At 35.4% G+C, this 20,834-nt stretch overlaps 1 protein-coding gene across 2 annotated transcripts in view; it reads left to right on the forward strand.

Moving 5' to 3' along the window:
- The first annotated feature begins 3,228 nt into the window (after window positions 1-3,228).
- The window catches only part of LOC114653573 (tensin-3-like), a 358,125-nt gene continuing 340,519 nt past the window's right edge, over window positions 3,229-20,834 (forward strand). Inside the window, exon 1 of one of the 2 annotated variants that reach the window (XM_028803965.2) lies at window positions 3,229-3,335. In XM_028803965.2, coding sequence (XP_028659798.2) covers window positions 3,246-3,335 — 90 coding nt within the window. In that variant the 5' untranslated portion in view covers window positions 3,229-3,245. The remainder of the gene's footprint in view (window positions 3,336-20,834) is intronic. The other variant, XM_051929076.1, reaches the window with a different exon arrangement.

Consider the following 20,834-nt stretch of genomic DNA (forward strand, 5'->3'; position numbering starts at 1 on the left):
AAATTGGCCTTAGTGTGTGTTTGGTGTGTATGTGTTTATTTTGTGATGGGATGCCCTGTCCAGCGTTTGTTCCTGCCTTGTGCCCTATGCTAGCCGGGATAGGCTGCAGGATCTCCCCTGCAACCCTGGTCTGGATTAAGTGAATCAGAAAATTACATGACTTATTTAAATTTTGTATTTGGCTAAAATTTCTGAATAAAAACAAGTTCACATTCCAGAAACATACTTTTTTGAAAATTAAGGAAGAAAAAATAATCTTTAGATCTGCAATAAACTGGAAAAAGAAGCTTGTGATATTGTCGTCTTTGTTACTTTTTGTACCTTCATGGGAATTTTATAATGTGTTGCTTTCCATTCATGTCTAGTGTGTAGTGTTACATTTCATAATGTATAGTAAGAACACTTAATTACACTTTAAGTGAATTATGGAGTAAGAAGACTTTAAATTACATGTGAATTTCAGGAGGTTACTTTCCCAAAGCTCATTTGAAAGCAAAAACTACACATGATTGTTGTTCTTGACTTTATTTTGAGGTGTAAGTGTGGGAGTGTATAATATTTTTACCTACTGTTGCTTTTAAGAGTAATCTGTGTGTTTTTTGTTTTATTGTGGAATGTATACCCAAAAATCACATATGAAGCAAGAAAATGTGATCTGTACTAGCTTGTCCAGTTCCAACCAGTTAATTCCTAACTCAAATGATTTCCACTCTATTTATGTAACTGGGTAAGTGCATGTAATACATCTTTAATTGCTGAAGGAGAAGGGTGTCTGTTATCAGCTGGATATTTCTCTCCAAGTCTGTTTCTTATTTTCCAGTAATACTATTTCTGTAAGTTGTTCTGGGTGTAAAATCTACAATTAAACCACTCTTATAATTTTGCACATACTATTTTCAGTTTCACATGACTCTAACAGTTTGAAGATGTTAAACTGTTTTCTGTTTTCAACAGACATTCTGACATTGATGCATTCATAATGTAAACATCTCTATAAACATGCAGTTGGGAAGAGACAATTTTTTCCCCAAGATGTTAAGGTTTAGGGCAGCACTGTGACATAATTGTAGCATTGCTGCCTTGCAGTAAGAAGACCAGTGTTTGTGTAACGTGTCCTTCCTGTGTGAAGTTTATATATTCTCCCCATGTCTGTGTGGGTTTCCTCTCACAGTCCAAAGACATGCAGGTTTGGTGAATTGGCAACCCAAAGTAGGCCCTAGTGTGGGGAGGTGGGTGTGGGTGTATGTGCCCTGCAGGTTTTGTTTCTGCCTTGTGCCCTATCCTACATGGGATAGACTCAAGCCCCCAAACCTTGAATTAAGTGGGTTATAAAATGGTATGACATGTTAAGATTCAGCTTCTCCAGTCCACTTTTGTAATTTATTCTCTATAATCCAGAATCGGCTGTCATTGTATTTTTTAGCCCTCTTTTCTTATAATGTGGTGACCAGACCCACTGTACAGACTGTTCCTTTTAAACATACATCAGAATATTGTATAAATATTAACCAAATTTATTTAAATTGTATATTTCTAAAAAAAAAAATGTATCATTTCTTTTCAATGGCCACACCAATTCAGTGTCGTTGAGGTACATAGGGATTGGTCGCATAGTACTCTTGGCACCCTTTCATTTGAGTCTGCTAGGCTTGTTTCACTTTTACATTTTATATGAAAATCCTATTGCATGAAATTTTACACCTGTTTCTGTTAATCCTCATCAGCATTGCATCAGTGATTAATAAAATTTTATGTACTGTACAATGCTTGTATTTTAAATAGTTACATTAGGAGAAGTAAGCTTATTGTTGACAGAAATGTAAAAAAAATATTAACTGAAGCTGAATCTTTTTTGTTCATTGTACTCCCCTGTGAAGATGAAGCCTTTACTAACATCTTTTGACTAAAGCATATGCTAACCCTGGAAAGAATGTCGGTTTATTACACCAGCCATTTTTGAATGTGCCCACATTAAATTATCCTTTTTTCACCAATTCATTCTTTTTTTTAAACCCACTTAATCAATTGTTTCCTGTTAACATTCATTTCTTTATGGTGTTTAGGGTATTACCTATAAGATCACTCAGACTGATCAAATGCTGAAGCAGGAATTCAACTCATCTCATAAACAAAATGCACATCAAAAAAAACCAAACAAAAATGAGCTGAGCGTCTAGCCTGCATCACAGAGTTAAGTGGAAGAAAGAAACTTGTGTTTGTATTGAATTTCAAGGTTAGCATACTCCTGGCCATGTTAAAACTCAAAACATTATTAGTAATTGTTCTTTACTCATATTGAACTTTTAAGTGATACTTTCTTCATTGGGCAGACGTGTTTTTTATTGAGATGTTTCTAAGAAAGTGGATAATACAATTTGAATAAAATGTTTTGGCCTTTTATGCTTAAATGCTTATTTTGTTAAATTCCCTTTTGTGAGTTTTATTTGCTGCAAGGCAATTGGATTTCTTATTAAGCCTTCACGAAGCCACCAGTGGCTTTGTAAATATTTGCCCAGAAAGATATGGGATAATCGCCTAATAATTACTATGTTTTCAACAGTATATATATAATATATACAGTATATATATAATATATATATATATATATATATATACAGTATTTATATATAATAAAATATATATATATATATATATATATATATATATATATATATATATATATAATTTTTTTTTTGTTTTTTTTTTACCTCTCATATACTTTGTTTAAAATTGCAAAATCTGCCTAGTTTACTTTAAAGTCCCTTTTGTTTGGCTTTTATTAAAGTGACAAACAGGCAAACTTTGTATTTAGATCAGAAGTAGATTAAGGTTGATGGTGATAGTGAACTAGTAGCTATTTATTTGCTGAATAACTGGGGTTATCTCTATAGCTTTTTGCTGTATTGATGTTCAGTAATGTGTTGGAAACAAATGCTGACATTTGAATTGGCTTGTGGAGCCTCTAGGGTTAGGGAGCTGGCCAATCCCTAGAAAGGCAGGATTAGGAGGATCGAAATGGGGAGGGGTTGGGGGATTTGGGGTGGGTATCCTAACATCATACTGGAGGATGAGCATAAGGTAAAAGAAAACACATGCCCACGGTCTCAAAGGGAGAGAGCCCCTCACTCGTGCTCCCACCCTCTCTTCTAGCAAAAGGGATCAAGGACTTTTTCAAAGGAAGGTGGAGTTTCTTAATGAATGTGCATGCTTGGGCTCCGTGCTGCAGCAGCTTGAGCCACGACACAATGCGAGGTGTTAATTTTCACTGCTGTCGGAAGACTGAGAAAAATTCTCTTGAATGTTCAGTTCCTCTTATGTCACACAATTCCCAAAAGGTAAGGTGTTTTAGGTTACTAAATGCTTGTAAACTGTTAAATTGAAACTGACAACATTAAACACCATTTCTGTGCTTCTTTTTATAAGTTTGTTGCCTTTATTGTTTTATGGCATACCAGGAAGATGAAAGGAACTCTACTTATGCACAGTGATTTAAATTTACTTGCAGTTTCTTTTGCTGTACTACTACTTTATTTTATTTTTTCAGTATAGTGTACTGTATGTGTCAGATTTGTCTGAAAAGTGGTGTTCTGTCCTTTTAAATGAATGAAGGGGAAAAAAAAGCCATTTCCAGTTATGTTCAGCAGGAGATGTCACTTCTTGTTAGCCACAGAAGAAATCTTCCTGCAGTGTACTGTAACTGCCTGTTCCATTAGTTTTCTTGTAACTTGATGACTGTGGCAGTTTTAATCATGGAAGTGATCTTTCAAGAAAAACTTAAATTTGTCTGAGTCCACACAAGTCTAAAGTGACTGTAATTGTCTAAATAACCAAAGTTTTACCAAGCGTGTTTTTATATTTTTACTCATCAAAATAACTACTTTAAAAGAAACATTTTTTGTTCTTTGGTTTGTGGTGTTAAAATCAGTTTTGCTTGCTGAAAAATGAGAGAATGAAACCTATTATATAATAAGTAAATTGTAAACTATTTTACTTTTCATATAGACCTGCTCAACAGATATATGGATTAGGAAATTGTAATTTACAAACTCTCTTGTGACTTTTTCTTTCTTTCCAAAATGTAGACTCAAGCAGGCATTATATTGTGTGCTTCCATATGTTTTGACAGTGAATTGAGGAGAGTTGTCCCTGAGTAAATTCATGTGGTGCCTTCTGTGGGAAGTTTGTTGAGACAGGTGTTCCTGCCTCAGGAAGAACTGACTCACTTTGCCAATTAATGGATGTGATCTGGCTTTTATTTTGCTCTAGCTTTCCTTCCTGAGGGCAGAATTAGAAACTAATTATTGTGGACAGCGCAGCACCTTAAATGCTAAGCCCACACCATGGTGTTTTGTGACAGTTTTATTACATATTTAACTCCTAATTGTTGTTAATGATGAGGTTGTGTTTACTTGAAAATGTGATTTATCTGTTTTTAAAAATATAGATTATTGTTTTAAGAATACTTTATATGCAAAAACAGTTTGCTTATATGGCTATGCTACTTTATACACTCTGTATATAAATTATACACATATGAATAAAGATGTTCAGTTTTTTCTTGCTTATTCATGGTTAGTGCTATTGCTTCACAGCTCTAGTAAATGTGGTTTGATTTCCATTTGAGATATTTATGTAGCTTGCATGTTCTTACTGACATAACTGCAGTTTATTCCTGAATCCTGAAGACTTGTGTGTTTTTATACATAGAAGTTCTCATCTGGCTTGTTCTGAATGATTGTTGGATGTGTGTGTCCTGTGATGAACTATTGTCTCTTCCATTCTTGTCTTGTGCCCAGTGCTGACTGAGAGAGACACCTCGGCTACCCATCACCCTGCAAGTAATAAAGTGGATTGAGCAACAGTTTAACTCTCATTGCATAACATGAAGGAAAGTAGTTGGGGGGGAAAAATACATTTTTGTGACCTCTTTCTAAACTGAGACAGTAAATTTATTTAGTTTTTCCATATTGGTCATTTAAAGTGTACACTGGCTTATTATTTACTAGTTCTGTGAAAATGAGTGTTAGATTCAACTTCATTGCATTTCTTCCGGCATTAAGAAATAAACTGTCTTTAAAAATATATCTTGTCACTTCAGTTATACAGAGAAAATAATTGGGTATATTTTCTCAAAAAGTCTAAATGATATTCTTCAGCTGTGTTGCAAAATCTTCAACCCTGCAAAACTGATTTGCAGTATGTTGCATGTATATAAATAACCTGTCTTTAAGGCAATGTTCATGGCATGTTAAGAACGTGTGTCCCATATTTTGCTTATGATTGAAAAAAGTTTTCAATTTAAGCAAACAAGGCATTGTATGTTTAGAGCTGGGAGCATGGATCTAAGTGTTAATGCTGGGACACATTTTAAAAAATAGCTCCTGAAAAATCATGTTAGAATATCTTTTGTTTTTGTAAAGTGCTTTTTTGAAAATTAATGTCTGTCTTTATGAAAATTATGTATTAAGTTTTGTCAATTGTGGTGTTAGCAATTATTCAACGTATTCACTGCTCAACAGAGAGCAACTTAAATTCTTTATTTGCTTTGTAGTTGTTTGAATTTAGCCCAGTGTTAAATGAGAGTGGATTTTAATTTTTCAAGAAACACATTCTTACATTATTAATGAATTGTTGCAAAGGCACTGTTTAGTTTTAGTGCATTCAGCACTAGTTTCGACACTCGCGTGTCTCCCATTTGTTATTATATAACACCAAGCTGCAGAGACTGGACCCTGCATGCCAGTCTTTACTCAAACAGGAGTTGTCCGGAGCTTTTAAATCGAATGGTATGTTGACATGTAAATATGCTCAGAAGTGCAGGAGCTGTAACTCAAAATGTATTTAGTTTTAACTAATTAACCCTTAGCCTCTGATTGGGGTATCTCTTTGACATCTCTTTGTTGTAATCATTCTATGTCTCAGTGATTTTTGGCTTCAGGCCTATATAGTTTATATAATTCCATATTCAGCACAACTTCTTTGAAAGTGTTTTCAGATTTGTGTTTTCCTTCCACAGTCCAAAAACATTCCATTTCCCTAAAATATCTCAAATTATGTGAGTACTGTGAAGATCAGGATGCTTGTGGATAATATTGCCAGGATAGGTTCCTGCTCTTAATATCAATGGATTGATAAGTTTGTTTCTTTTTTGGTTAACATGTAAGCTGAATATGACTTTGCAAGCATTAAATGGGTTTTGAAACACACACACACACACACACACACACAAATAAAACTATTGAGCACTGTAGTAGGAGACTAAAAACTGGAAAACCTTTATTTAGATGTTTGTGTACTGAAAATGATCTTCTTATGAATATAGGGTGGTGCAGATCTAACTATGCAACTTTTAATGCAGTGCAATGCAATAATTGCATAATTAGATCTGGACCACCCTGTACTTTCATGTTACGGCAAGGACATTAGCCAAGTATTCAACATGATAGAAAAGATTAGCTGCTTTTCCTGAGCCCAGTTGTCTTGCTGATGGATCATGAGTGAAGAGTATAAAGTGGGAATGACTGAAAAGTAACATTTGCCTACTTTTATTACTTGCTAAGTACTCAGAAGTGCTCCAGACTTGAAAGCTTCAAGTTTTATTGGCACAAAGGTACACTTCATTTGGTAGGGTATCTTCTAAATAAGCATACCTGGCCCTGTTGAATTCACAAGGTCTTTTCAGCTACCAGCCTTTTTTTTACAGAAAGTAAGAAAAGTCTAATTCATTACAAAATGTGAGAAAACCCTAAAAGTGAATAGTAACACTATTCGCAAAATGAAGATTATAAATCGCATTAGTCATTTTTATTATATCTGTATATATCTATTCTATATCTATTCATTATATACATGTAATGACTTTGTTATACCTTATAGAAGGAATTAGAGTTAGTCTACAGATTTTTCAAAACCATTTTCCAAGACCATAAAGTATAACTTCACTGGCAGACTAGTCTCTATTGGCTTCCAGTTATTTCAGAGCTGTCTGTATAACTCAGCTTTGTAACTGTCACAGCCTGTAGACTTCACTTTGACTACTTTATTGATCTTTTTTGAGTTAAACTCCACACTTACCAAATCCATCACTTTTTTTTATGTAACATTGTAATATAAAATAAAGTGTAGCTCCTGTTAAAATAATAAACTTAAGTAATACTAAAGCTTTCTGTCTCTCACACTTTATACACCACATGTAATTGACACTTATTTGTTGCTGCATCACAATCTTGATGGTAAAGTTTTTTAATATTGTTATATTTTTTTCTTTGTGAATTAAAACTGGAAATCTGTTGACTGCATCATTTTGGAAGCTTAATAATGATGGCGTAATTTTATATATAGTACTATAAACCCCTTTTTTTTTTTAATTGAAAATTTAATTCAAGGTTGTAGGGGTCTTGGATATCTCACCTCACAGCAGCGGAGGATGGAAGGCTTGGATCAACCCTATATAGTATGTTGCTTTATCACAGGGCACACGGAAACAATGCAACCTTCAAATAAGGTCGTTTTCAAGTGTTAGACCACTTAACAGTGTGGTACAGTAGTGAATCTTACAGAACCTCTAACCTGTGTGGTTGGCTTTGTATTCTCTGTTTGTGTCTGTGTATGTTTTCGCCAAGTATACTAATTTCGTCTTACACCTCATATGAATAAGTGTAAATGGGAGTCCCATCCATGGCCGACTCCTACCCTTGTATCCAGTGATGCTTTATAGGCTATGGCCTTTTTTATCACATTAACTTATAGTACTACAGCCTAAGTTTAGAGAGTGACTGAATACCTGACAGCATATATTTAAACAGTTTATTATGCATTTTGTGTTGTATGCCTGTTTATTTTGAAAAACACCTAACTGATCGTGATTGTTGACACTATGTAACATAGTCCATGTATATGCAGGAAAAAATATATTTTGATTCCACCAATCTGTAATTGCTTCTGTGATATATACAGTTAGGTCTATAAATATTTGGACAGAGACAACTTTTTTCTAATTTTGGTTCTGTACATTACCACAATGAATTTTAAGTGAAACAACTCAGATGCCGTTGAAGTGCAGACTTTCAGCTTTAATTCAGTGGGGTGAACAAAACGATTGCATAAAAATGTGAGGCAACTAAAGCATTTTTTGAACACAATCCCTTCATTTCAGGGGCTCAAAAGTAATTGGACAAATTAAATAACTGGAAGTAAAATGTTCATTTCTAATACTTGGTTGAAAACCCTTTGCTGGCAATGACAGCCTGAAGTCTTGAACTCATGGACATCACCAGATGTTGGGTTTCCTCCTTTTTAATGCTCTGCCAGGCCTTTACTGCAGCGGCTTTCAGTTGCTGTTTGTTTGTGGGCCTTTCTGTCTGAAGTTTAGTCTTCAACAAGTAAAATGCACGCTCAATTGGGTTGAGATCAGGTGACTGACTTGGCCGTTCAAGAATTTTCCACTTCTTTGCTTTAATAAACTCCTGGGTTGCTTTGGCTGTATGTTTTGGGACATTGTCCATCTGTATCATGAAACGCCGCCAAATCAATTTGACTGCATTTAGCTGGATTTGAGCAGACAGTATGTCTCTGAACACCTCAGAATTCATTTGGCTGCTTCTGTCCTGTGTCACATCATCAATAAACACTAGTGTCCCAGTGCCACTGGCAGCCATGCACGCCCAAGCCATCACACTGCCTCCACCGTGTTTTACAGATGATGTCTATGCTTTGGATAATGAGCAGTTCCATGGCTTCTCCATACTTTTTTCTTGCCATCATTCTGGTTGAGGTTGGTCTTGGTTTCATCTGTCCAAAGAATGTTTTTCCAGAACTGTGCTGGCTTTTTTAGATGTTCTTTAGCAAAGTCCAATCTAGCCTTTCTATTCTTGAGGCTTATGAGTGGCTTGCACCTTGCAGTGCACCCTCTGTATTTACTTTCATGCAGTCTTCTCTTTATGGTAGACTTGGATATCGATACGCCTACCCCCTGGAGAGTGTTGTTCACTTGGTTGGCTGTTGTGAAGGGGTTTCTCTTCACCATGGAAATGATTCTGCAATCATCCACCACTGTTGTCTTCCGTGGACGTCCAGGTCTTTTTGCGGTGCTGAGTTCACCAGTGCTTGCTTTCTTTCTCAGGATGTACCAAACTGTAGATTTTGCCACTCGTAATATTGTAGCAATTTCTCGGATGGGTTTTTCCTGTTTTCGCAGCTTAAGGATGGCTTCTTTCACCTGCATGGAGAGCTCTTTTGACTGCATGTTGTCTGTTCACAGCAGAATCTTCCACATGCAAGCACCACACCTCAAATCAACTCCAGGCCTTTTATCTGCTTAATTGATAATGACATAACGACGGACTTGCCCACACCTGCCCATGAAATAGGCTTTGAGTCAATTGTCCAATTACTTTTGAGCCCTTGAAATGAAGGGATTGTGTTAAAAAATGCTTTAGTTGCCTCACATTTTTATGCAATCGTTTTGTTCACCCCACTGAATTAAAGCTGAAGGTCTGCACTTCAACTGCATTGGAGTTGTTTCATTTAAAATTCATTGTGGTAATGTACAGAACCAAAATTAGAAAAAAGTTGTCTCTGTCCAAATATTTATGGACCTAACTGTATATCACTATCTATCTATTAGACTAAATCTGTGTCCATCAGATATGGAAATATAGTTGACTTTTGTGGCCTTATGAATGAGACTGTAAGTCAAATTTATTAAGCATGCAGTGATAAAGGTAAACATTAATACTGCAATGAAAATCGCTTTGCTGGCCAAAAGAATTAAGAGTAAGATGGGTGAATAGAATAAAACTGTTGCATTTTAACAGGTTAGTAATATGTGATAAGCAGTTAGACCTTACCTGGACTTTTGGAAATTAGGACTTGTGGTGATTACAGTTAAAAAAAAAAAAAAACAGAAAAATGTATTACCATGTATACCTTTAGGAACATTTTTTAACTTTGAAACCCACTACTGCTTTTGTTCAGAAAGGTCTACTGTGTCATTAAATAACTCTTTTAACATGTTAATTCTTTTGACACTCTTTCTGGTTGTGAAGTAAAGCTCATTTTATCCTTTTAAGGCACCCAACACAATTTTCTAATAGCTGTCTTAAATTAATATTGATGTGACAATTATGAGAAATCGACAATATGGCCAAAAACCACACAGTGTATTTTTGTTCTTCATAGGCTGCATTAAGATGTATTTATTACGGTGATGTTATCTGAGCATTTTTCTGGGCTCAAGCTGTAGCACAGCATTGTGATGGCAAATTAAAATGCTACTATTATAACATTTATTAATGGTACATGCTTCTAGGTACATAGAACACTAACAAGTAGAACACCAAATCTCTAGAGGTTACAGCAGACAGCAAAACCTGAATGTGGAGTGGTTTTTAATTTGTGTGATTTAAGCAAACAGATAGTCTGAGATGGTGAAAATGAGGTTCTAACAATGAGAATGAGTACACAGATAGGAATAAGGATACTAAATAAATTAGTGAAAGCTTTCAGATAATTAACATTGTACAGGTATTACATGATAATAGAATGGGTTGCATGACATAAACTGATTCACTTGGGAAGAACAGTGTAATTACATGTCAACATTAAATTTTAGATTATAGAATAATGGGTGAACAACTTCATGCACAATGGGAAGATCTTGCATGATGTTTGCAAAAGAAAATTATTTATTGGGCCACTTTTTAGTTTGCTTCCAAAAATGATAAGAAAAGTAATTACCACTTCACTGCTACAAAAATGAAGACGTATACATGAAGTAATATTAAAGTATTACAGAAAACAATTGAGTTTGTAGGTTCAAACCAATTAACAGCTGTGCTGTTTTTCTTTAACTCTTAGGTTTTTGATCAGTGTTTTAAGGCATTTACATTAATTTAAAAATAAGTTTCAACAAATGGCTCTTTTTGGACAGAATGGTTAATGTCCAATGTACAGGCAAAATTAAACATAGTTTTGTATTTGAAGATTAAAAAGAGATTAAATGTTTCGAAAGTACATTATATGGAATTACTAATGAAATACAGTTGTGTCTGGGCAATTACAAAGTTGTTGATCTGGCAAGCAAGCCTTTTAAAATTTGGACTACAGTAACATTAATTAGATAGATAAATAGATGCTTTATTAATCCCAAGGGGAAATTCACATACTCCAGCAGCAGCATACTGATAAAGAACAATATTAAATTAAAAAGTGATAACAATGCCGATAACAATGCAGGTATACAGACAGACAATAACTTTGTATAATTTTAACGTTTTAACGTTTACCCACCTGGGTGGAATTGAAGAGTTGCATAGTGTGGGGGAGGAACAATCTCCTCAGTCTGTCAGTGGAGCAGGACATTGACAGCAGTCTGTCGCTGAAGCTGCCCCTCTGTCTGGAGATGATACTGTTTAGTGGATGCAGTGGATTCTCCATTTTTGACAGGAGCCTGCTCAGTGCCCGTCGCTCTGCCACGGATGTCAAACTGTCCAGCTCCGTGCCTACAATAGAGCCTGCCTTCCTCACCTGTTTGTCCAGGCGTGAGGCGTCCCTCTTCTTTATGCTGCTTCCCCAGCACACCACTGCGTAGAAGAGGGCGCTCGCCACAACCGTCTGATAGAACATCTGCAACATCTTATTGCAGATGCTGAAGGATGCCAGCCTTCTAAGGAAGTATAGTCGGCTCTGTCCTTTCTTACACAGAGCATCAGTATTGGCAGTCCAGTCCAATTTATCATCCAGCTGCACTCCCAGGTATTTATAGGTTCGCACCCTCTGAACACAGTCACCTCTGATGATCATGGGGTCCATGAGGGGCCTGGTCCTCCTTAAATCCACCACCAGCTCCTTGGTTTTGCTGGTGTTCAGTTGTAGGTGGTTTGAATAGGAGTAAGGATTAAGTCAAATTGCCACTTTATACCAAGGCAAAAGGTCTTAATTAGTGAATTAAGGTCTTGGTTTGAATTGGGCATTAAGCATTGCATGTTCAATAGTAACATCAATGAATATATCATATCTGTCCACTGTGTAGCTGAAAGTGAAACTGGAAGAATGAATGGACATATAAGGTAATCTGATCATTTACAGTAATTACTTGTATTTCTGCCATGGTTTCTTTTGTGTAAACTTTGTTTAGTACTTTGAACTGGAAAATCTTCTTTGTTTGTTTATACTAACAGCACCACTGACAACAAAACAACTTATTTTTTTCCATGCTTAGATTACAAAAAACACCACCATACTGTATACAGTTTACATGTACATTGGAAAAGAAATTCAATAAATGTATATACATGGAAAGATTTGTGCTCTCAAGAAGAAATCTGTGCAGTGTGAATAACTTCATACTTTTTTTATTTAGATTCCTCATGTTTGGCTCATGGTATTTGCTTCCCCCTGTCTACATTTAGTCTTGAGATGTGGGGTTTGTATGCTTTTAAAGGATTCTCTCCTGGGTTTTTGTTTTGTTTTAATAAAGACATTCCCGGGATTAGGTTTGACTTCAATGAGGGGAAAAACAAAAACAATGGTATGAAGAGCCAGTATGCTTTTGATTATGTTGAAGGATGCCTAAGTTTTTTATGACAAAAATTGAATTTTCTTGCTATACATTCTTGATTCATTTTACTTTCCAGAGCAAATACATATATATTTCAAGACCAGAAAAGTTGCATGGGTATTACAATCAGATATGCATCCACTCACAGCAAACCTCATCTCTTTGCAAGCACATTTCTGCTTTGGGCTGAAGGTTAGTGAGACATGCGAGATTGTGATTTGTTAAAGCAGGTTCAGTTCAATTAGGGAAGTAACATTATTATTTAGATCATAAGCATTTTCACAAAACTCTTTAAATGTCTTTAAATGGCCTTCTAGAATTTTATCCATTGTGCCACATTTACCGCAGCTGTCAGAAATACACAAGATAAGCAAATCTGTTTAGGCAACAATACTTAACCAAACTTTATTAGAATGAGGTGTAACTCTCGCATTGTACAGAGTTACTGTGTAAGTGACCTCAAAAATATATTTCTTACGTCGCATCACTTCAAGCGAGGATCACAAAAATAAGCTACAAACTGCATTATTTATCCAGGCTTCAGAAAGGGATATGCAGTTGTGTTGCCATTCTCACATATATCATCACAAACAAATAAGATTTTAAGACTGTCTCATATGCATCAGGTGGCCCAGGGTGTCCCTAACATAAACTTTGCCCAGGTTGAACATTGAAAAAATAAGATGAGGTCAAAAAGCAAATAAACCTAACCTTGATATGTTAAAAGAAGTAACATAGTTATTAAAGAAAAGCTCCCGCGATAGCCCGTTTTAGAAAAAAATGCTTTGATCATCATGCAAATGGGTTTACTGTATAGAAGCCTTTTCTTTTTCATGTGGATTAATGGTCAGTTGACACTATTCATAAGAAAGTAGTTTGTCTGAATAGCAGTTTTAAGTAGTATGTTATGTTTGATTGTAAGAATTTGTAAAACATGCTTTCACATAGTCATACAATTGTAGAGCTTTGTTATTCATTAAGATTTTTTTAGTGAATTAAATTAAGAGAACTCATTAAAACTATATGCACATACAGTCATGTGAAAAAGAAAGTACAGTTCTATGGTTTTACATATTAGGACATAATAATAAATATCCAGTCCTTTCCAGGTTCTAAGATTATTTAAGATCTAACCTCTGGTGTAAAACAACACACAACAGATTCCACCAAAAATGAAGGCAAAATGGAGAAACCATATGTGAAAAACTAAGTATACCCCATGATTCAATAGCTTGTAGAACCACCTTTAATGGCAATAACCTGAAGAAATAATTTTCTATATGACTTTATGAATGTTTCACATCGTTGTGGAGGATTTTGTCCTACTCTTCAATGTTGCTTCAGTTCAGTGACGTTTGTGGGTATTCGTTTATGCACAGCTCTCTTAAGGTCCTGCCACAGCATTTTAATTAGGTTGAGGTCTGGATTTTGACCGGGCTAATGCAACACCTTGTTTCTTTTCTTTTTCAGCCATTCTGTTGTAGATTTGCTGGTGTGCTTAGGGTTATTGTCCTGTTGCATGACCCAGTTTTGGACGAGCTTTAGCTGTCAAACAGATGACCTCACATTTGACTCTACAACACTTTGGTATACAGAGGAGTTCATATGGAGGTGTTTGTGCTGATATACTGTGTTTAGCTTTTGCCAGATGTGGCGCTGTGCATTATGGCCAAACATCTCCACTTTAGTTTCATCTGTCCAAAGGGCATTGTTCCAGAAGTCTTGTGGTTTGTTCAGATGCAGCTTTGCAAACCCAAGTCGTGTTGCCATGTTCTTTTTAGAGAGAAGAAGCTTTCTCCTGTCAACTTTTCCAAACAAGCCATACTTGTTGTCTTTTCTAATTGTACTGCCATGAACGTTAACATGCTAACTGAGCCCTGTAGAGTTTTTTTTGCAGTTTCTTTGAGCACTGCATGGTCTGACCATGGGTTGAATTTGCTGGGTTGTCCACTCCTGGGAAGACTGGCAACTGTCTTGAATGTTTTCCATTTATGAATACTCTTTCTCACTGTAGAATGATGCACTTCAAATTGTTTGGAAATGGCCTTTTAACCCTTCTCAGACTGATGGGCAGCAACAATTGCATTTCTAAGATCATTGCTGATGTCTTTCCTCTTTGGCATTGTGTTAACACATATCTGAATGCTCCAGAGCAGCAAACTGCCAAAACGTCTGCTTTAATTGAGGTGGTCACTTCTTGCTGATGATCAGTTAACCAAGTGCCTTTAATTAGCAGCATCTGGCTGCTACTTATCCTCTTAATTCATATGGAAGGAGTAAGAGTGTACATAATTTTTCATGTACTGTTTCTGCATTTTGGCTTTGCTTTTGTTAAATAAATAATTACATGGTGTAATATGTCATATGTTGTTGTTCATCTGAGATTATATCTACTTAATTTTAAGACCTGCTAGGGGCTAGATGATATTTTTTTAATCTTTATATTCTGATACATAAAAACTTAAAATTGAAAGAGTGTAGTTTCTTTTTCACATGACTGTATGTTGTAGATGCATAGTGTCCAGCCCAGGGGGCACAACTGGACCCTGTAGCTTATGATTGTGTGGCCTTGGGGTAGAGAACAACATGCCATTTAGTCAGTCTTAAGAGACGGGTGCTAAACACAAGACGCCTCATCATAAGTGACCCAAGAAAGTAGTAGAAAAGTCAGCTTCCTGTCAGGGATAGACCAACTGAGTGCAAGGTTCAGATATTGTTTGATAAGAAGTGGAGTACCCATTAGAAACTAACATTGAAAGTAAGAAGTAATCCTAATCCTTTGAGCTGGGAAGCAGCAGAAGCCAAGAAGGGATGCCAGACATTTACTTTTCTGTCTAATTTCTTTGTGTACCTTTTTTTTGTTCCTTTAGTAAACCGTTTTCAAATTTAAAATAATGCATATGGTATTTTGGAATTTCCTAGGTCCTTTCATGGTCTTTTAAAGTCACTGTTTTATTACTGTATAACTGTTGCTACTTACTGTGTTATATATAAACGTCTATGCATGGAAGTGAGTGTGTCTGTCTGGCCTGGAAGTAAGAGGTGGAGACGGGGTAACGGCTCCGCCTCCGAGGAAATAGAAAACTCGCTTAGCCACTAATAACACAAACGAGGGCAGCACGTCAGCAAAACGAAACCTCAGAAGAAAGACAAAGTTGCTTAGCTGCTAACAATGGCAAAACTGTATCATTTTTACTTTTCCTCCCACCGTTAATACATAAGTGAGGCGAGCATGTCGGCAAAACGACAGAGATGCCCAGAGTAGTTCATTTAAATTACCTGACATCTCTACATTTCCACTTTTTTCTGACGATTTCAATAGTTTCTATGCCTCCGGGCTTTTTACAGCATGGGTTTACACAGCTAGTTCTTATATAAATTTAATCTGAACTGCTGATTGGACTGGATAGACAACACAGTTATATTGGACATATAGGCCCAGAGCAGGCTGTTCTTTCTAAAGGAGACTCGGGCCTTTAATATTTGTGGTAAGCTGATAGGGACGTGTTATCAGTTCATAGCGGCTAGGGTACTCGTCTATGCTGCAGTCTCGAAGGATCCCATATGTCCAAATAAGCTAACTGGGAAGGCCTACTGATTCACTGAATTCAACTCATGGAAGGTTGTGGTGGAAAAATTTTTGATGGCAAAGTTAGAGGCCATTAAGAAAATTATACACCATTGCTAATGCTGCCCATCTTCCTCCTGATGTGTGCTAAGAGTTTCTACTTAAGCTTTTCTCCTTTATTTTTTTGCCAGTGGTATTTCAACTATACTGTATAATGCTTGCTCACATCCTGCCGACTTTTAACCTAGCTGTTTATAATTTTATTATTCCATTGTGTAGTTTTGTATCTAATACCTATATAAACGTGAGCACTGTTTTGCACTATATCTTATGTTCTATGGTGTTGCAGGAGCAAGTGAATTTTTCTTTACAGATAGAAAAACAAACATGGGAAATTGTTTTCCTTTATAAGCATGGAACACTAGTGCACTGCTTACAGTAAACTTCATTAAAGCAACAACTTGATGAATCTAATATACTTGGATGGTGGTTAATGGATTGTTATGAACACGATGGGGTGAGGGGGTGATGCATGTCTAAAATGACATTTGGGCACTTTTCAGGATGATGATTTGATACAAAACCACTTGGGGAACGTTTTTTTTTTTTTTTTAAATGAGGAAAGTAAATTTAACCATTGCCTCCTAGTGTCTTTTAAATATAGAATTAGTTGCCAAAGTATTCATTCTTTTTGTTTAAAAATCAGTAAATTCATTTATCCTTGACTGTGTTTGATTTTGTCTGCTATGATCTTTGATTTAATGGAGAATCCAGTTCCATTAAACCAACCTGATTGAATGTAATAGGCCCAGCAGAGGTCTAGTGCACTCATTGTCTTTTGTACCTGTGCCTTTTAAATGCAAATTGCTTGCATTTTAGGAAAGGATTAAAGGTAATATCACATAGCTAAAAACGAAAAAGTTGTATCAAAAAAGTAACAAAGCTACTGAAAAGCAATTGCACACATGTGGACCAACGTGTCCCAGCTTTCATACCTCTGATTAATTATATTTTCACATATACCTAGAATGTAAGAGCTTTATTTGTCTCCAGGGGAAATCTGACATTTAACAGAAGCTTTTTAAATAAATAAATGCATAAATAGCTAGATAAGTAAATATATACACACCAAAATGACTATAAAGCAAGAAAATTAAAAAGAAAGAAAAGTGCAGTGTGTCATGGTATGGTGCCAAGATTATCATTACTGCCCCACATCTCGAATTTTGTTTAATTTGCTTAAATTAAGGGCTTTATCGTTGTCTTTGTGGAGTTTTAATGTTCACCCCATCTCTGCTTAGACTTTTCAATGGTTGAGTTATAGGATGTATTGGGTTCACTGGCTATTTCAAACTGATCTAGGAAGAGAGTGGTGATGTGCATGAGTAGTGCCAGAGACTGAATGGTGCACATTTCAACATTGGTTCCTGCTTTACACCTGAAGGTTATTAACAGTTGAGCTCAATAACAAACAAGAATTAACCTTTGATTAAGTTGTTGATATAGATGTAGACTACAGTGAAAGTCTGAAGTCCTTGTTCAGGGTTGCTCTCTTTTGTAGTTTTTTTTTTTTTTATTTTTTTTAAGCTCGGCATTTTAAGTTCTACTATTAAGTAGATGGCGAAATCTGATCTGCTTATATAATGCCTTATAAGAAACCAATTTTTCAGTTACAGTGATCACTTTTTTCTAGATTTGAATATACATTAAATGGTTGTGTTCATTGGTGCCGTGTAATATTCTGTTCCTTTATACAGGAAAAAAAATTTCTGTCTAAACTCTTGTTCTTGCAGAAGTTGTTCTACCTGCAGCATTTAATTTGCACTACAGATAATAATGGATTGTTATTATTTCTTTAGGGTTATACATTTATCATTTTGATTGTGGTACTAGGGTGTTGTACCGTGTTAGCCATTATGAATGTAGAGAAAAGCCAAGCAAAATGACACCTTTTATTGGCTAATTAAAAAGATTACAATATGCAAGCTTTCGAGGCAACTCAGGCCCCTTCTTCAGCCAAGTACATCTTGCCTGAAGAAGGGGCCTGAGTTGCCTCGAAAGCTTGCACATTGTAATCTTTTTAGTTAGCCAATAAAAGGTGTCATTTTGCTTGGCTTTTCTCTTCATTTTGATTGTTTACTTTTTTTTTTTTTTTTTAATAAATATGCTATATACCAGTGAACATTAAAGCTTACTCAGACTTACTGAAAAAAAAAAATCTACATATCTACATTACATATAATATTAATTTTAAAACTGCTAATTTTTTGTATCAAACAGGTAATAGCTCCTTCTGTATGTATGTCATAACTAGAGACCATTCTGTGACAATAGGAGTTTGTGGAGTGAAACCTGATCCTCCTCCTAGTTTAAACTCTGATGGATTTGATTAGTCCCCATTAGTGCTGGCCTAATGGGGAGCATAGAAAGGTAGTGCTGCAATGCTCTAATTACCCCCTATAAAGACCTTTTATGAGTGTGTAATGTTTTCTCTGTTGGCTAAGCCATTTCTGCATGCCAGTGTTAAAGTCCAAAAGGTGGGAGTTCTGTTTGTTTGTGACCACAGCACTTTAGTAGAACAGGAAGCTTTCAGTGTTTGTTGAGAAAACGGTGCATGACTATCATGCTTTTTTAGTTTCTTTGCCAGTGCCTGACTTGAAAGTATTTGTAAGGCCACAAAGTTAGAAAGAAAAACACGTAGTAATAATAATAATAGTGATAAATTGTATTTATATAGTGCATTTCCCATATTGGTGTGTAAAGGTGATCCACAAATATCCATGTTTTTCAAATACATATAGATTTATGGCAGTGAGAGTAAAGAAGCAATTTCTGTTAAAGCAATGTTTTTTTTCCCAGTTATTGGCGATTCCTACAGCTAGAATGGGTTATGCTGAGTAGCTATGTGTTTACATCCATACGTGTTCATTTCCTGAACATGGTTCTTCAATTTGGGGTCAAGGGGACCCAAAGTCTATCCTGGTATATCTATCCTGGGCGCAAGAGAGGGGATAGAGGCACGTTTCCATCATAAGGCACACTTCAACATGTGTTTATACTGGACAAATTCAGCATCACCACTCACCTGAAATCTTTGAGCAGTAGGTGAAATACTGGAGTAAACTGAGCAGAAACCCACACAATATACAGGGAACACACACACATTCTTCTTAAACAATGAATGGGCCATTGTTCAAAGACCATCCTCTGAAGCTGTCAAGAAGCTGAGATAAACACTGTGACTCAATACAACATTTGTACATGTGTGTGCGTGTATGTTATCAACACTAAAACAATCATAAAATTGTGATTTTTGCCTACTTTCGTATTGTGTATTCTTTAAATGAAACATTGTTGCTTCAGTATCTCAAGTTATATTAACGATTTAGAAGATAGATGCATGAATGGATGGATGAATTATTCAGTGTTGTTAAGAAAAGAAGCACAATATTTGTAGGCCAGTTGAAAAATGGAAACTGACAGCTGTTTGGTTTAATTGGATGATTTTTTGCGTGGAAGTGGATTAAAAAAAAAAGTGCTCCTCTAATAAATGAGAGTGGTGTGTCTCATTAAACTCCTATCATAGACTGTTTAAATCCAAAGACTATCATTATGAATGGCTCCAGGGAGCCACGCTTTGATGCTTATTTCTAAGATGTCTTAATGAAGGAAACTGTAGGAGAACTCTGTAGAGTTTTGTGCTGGTTGACCAGATCCCATAAACATTTTAATGGGCTTCTTAACTGGTTTTATTAAAAGCACCTTTAAAACACATCAGATGGGTCTTAAATAAAAAGTTGACCGTGTAACCTTGTATTTGATAGATGAACAGTATTGCAACTTAAAAAAAAAATGTTTAAAATTTAGGTGCTATAGCATTTTTTTTGTTTGTTGGTTCCATCACAGCATTTTAAAATAACTTTTGTCTTAATCTAAATGAGTTCAAAGGTATTTAGCAATTCATTACTGGAATAAATAATTAATGTGCATTACTCTTATTATTTTTCATTATCTGCTTGTTCTGTTCAGTTTTGTTGAAATATATATGAATGCATAAAATGAGTAGCTTTAGTCTAGGAAATGATGTTCAGTTAAAATTTCCTTTATTGGAAAGAAACCATGCCAAGCCATTAGATTCATAGAAATTATTACCTTTCAACTTGTATTTACTTTAATTTATTAATTGATTGCACAATGATTGAGTTTATCTGTTTTAAAAAAATAAATAAATTAAGAATTACAAATTCATTTTGATTGTTTTCTGAACAGACAAGACAAGTGTGTGGTGGGGGGAGCTTGGGGTTATAAAGCTGTTAATGGTATATTCTTGCAAAAGTGTGTTTCTCTTTACCTCACTTTATTACACTGTTCTAAAATATTTGTTCTAGGAGATTTGTATTCTGTTATTCATTGCTTCAAATATAATTAATCTAAAAAACTGTTCTTTCCATTGAATAATGATACTGGTGATGATTTTATTGGTGACCACTGATTAATGCAGCAAGAAGCTGAACTCAACTAAAGCTCCATTTTATTGCATAAATGGTGAAGAGAAAAAAAATAACTGGAAAAATGCAAACAACTTTGACTGGGAACTCTGTAGTTTAAAAAATATATATTTATTATTATTTTGTTGTGTAAATATAATGTATGAAAATACCAGGAATTGAAGGTCTTGTTTGCTTATTTTTCAAAGCTAAACACTTA

The sequence above is a fragment of the Erpetoichthys calabaricus genome, chromosome 6, assembly GCF_900747795.2.
Source record: "Erpetoichthys calabaricus chromosome 6, fErpCal1.3, whole genome shotgun sequence".
Lineage (NCBI taxonomy): Eukaryota > Metazoa > Chordata > Cladistia > Polypteriformes > Polypteridae > Erpetoichthys > Erpetoichthys calabaricus.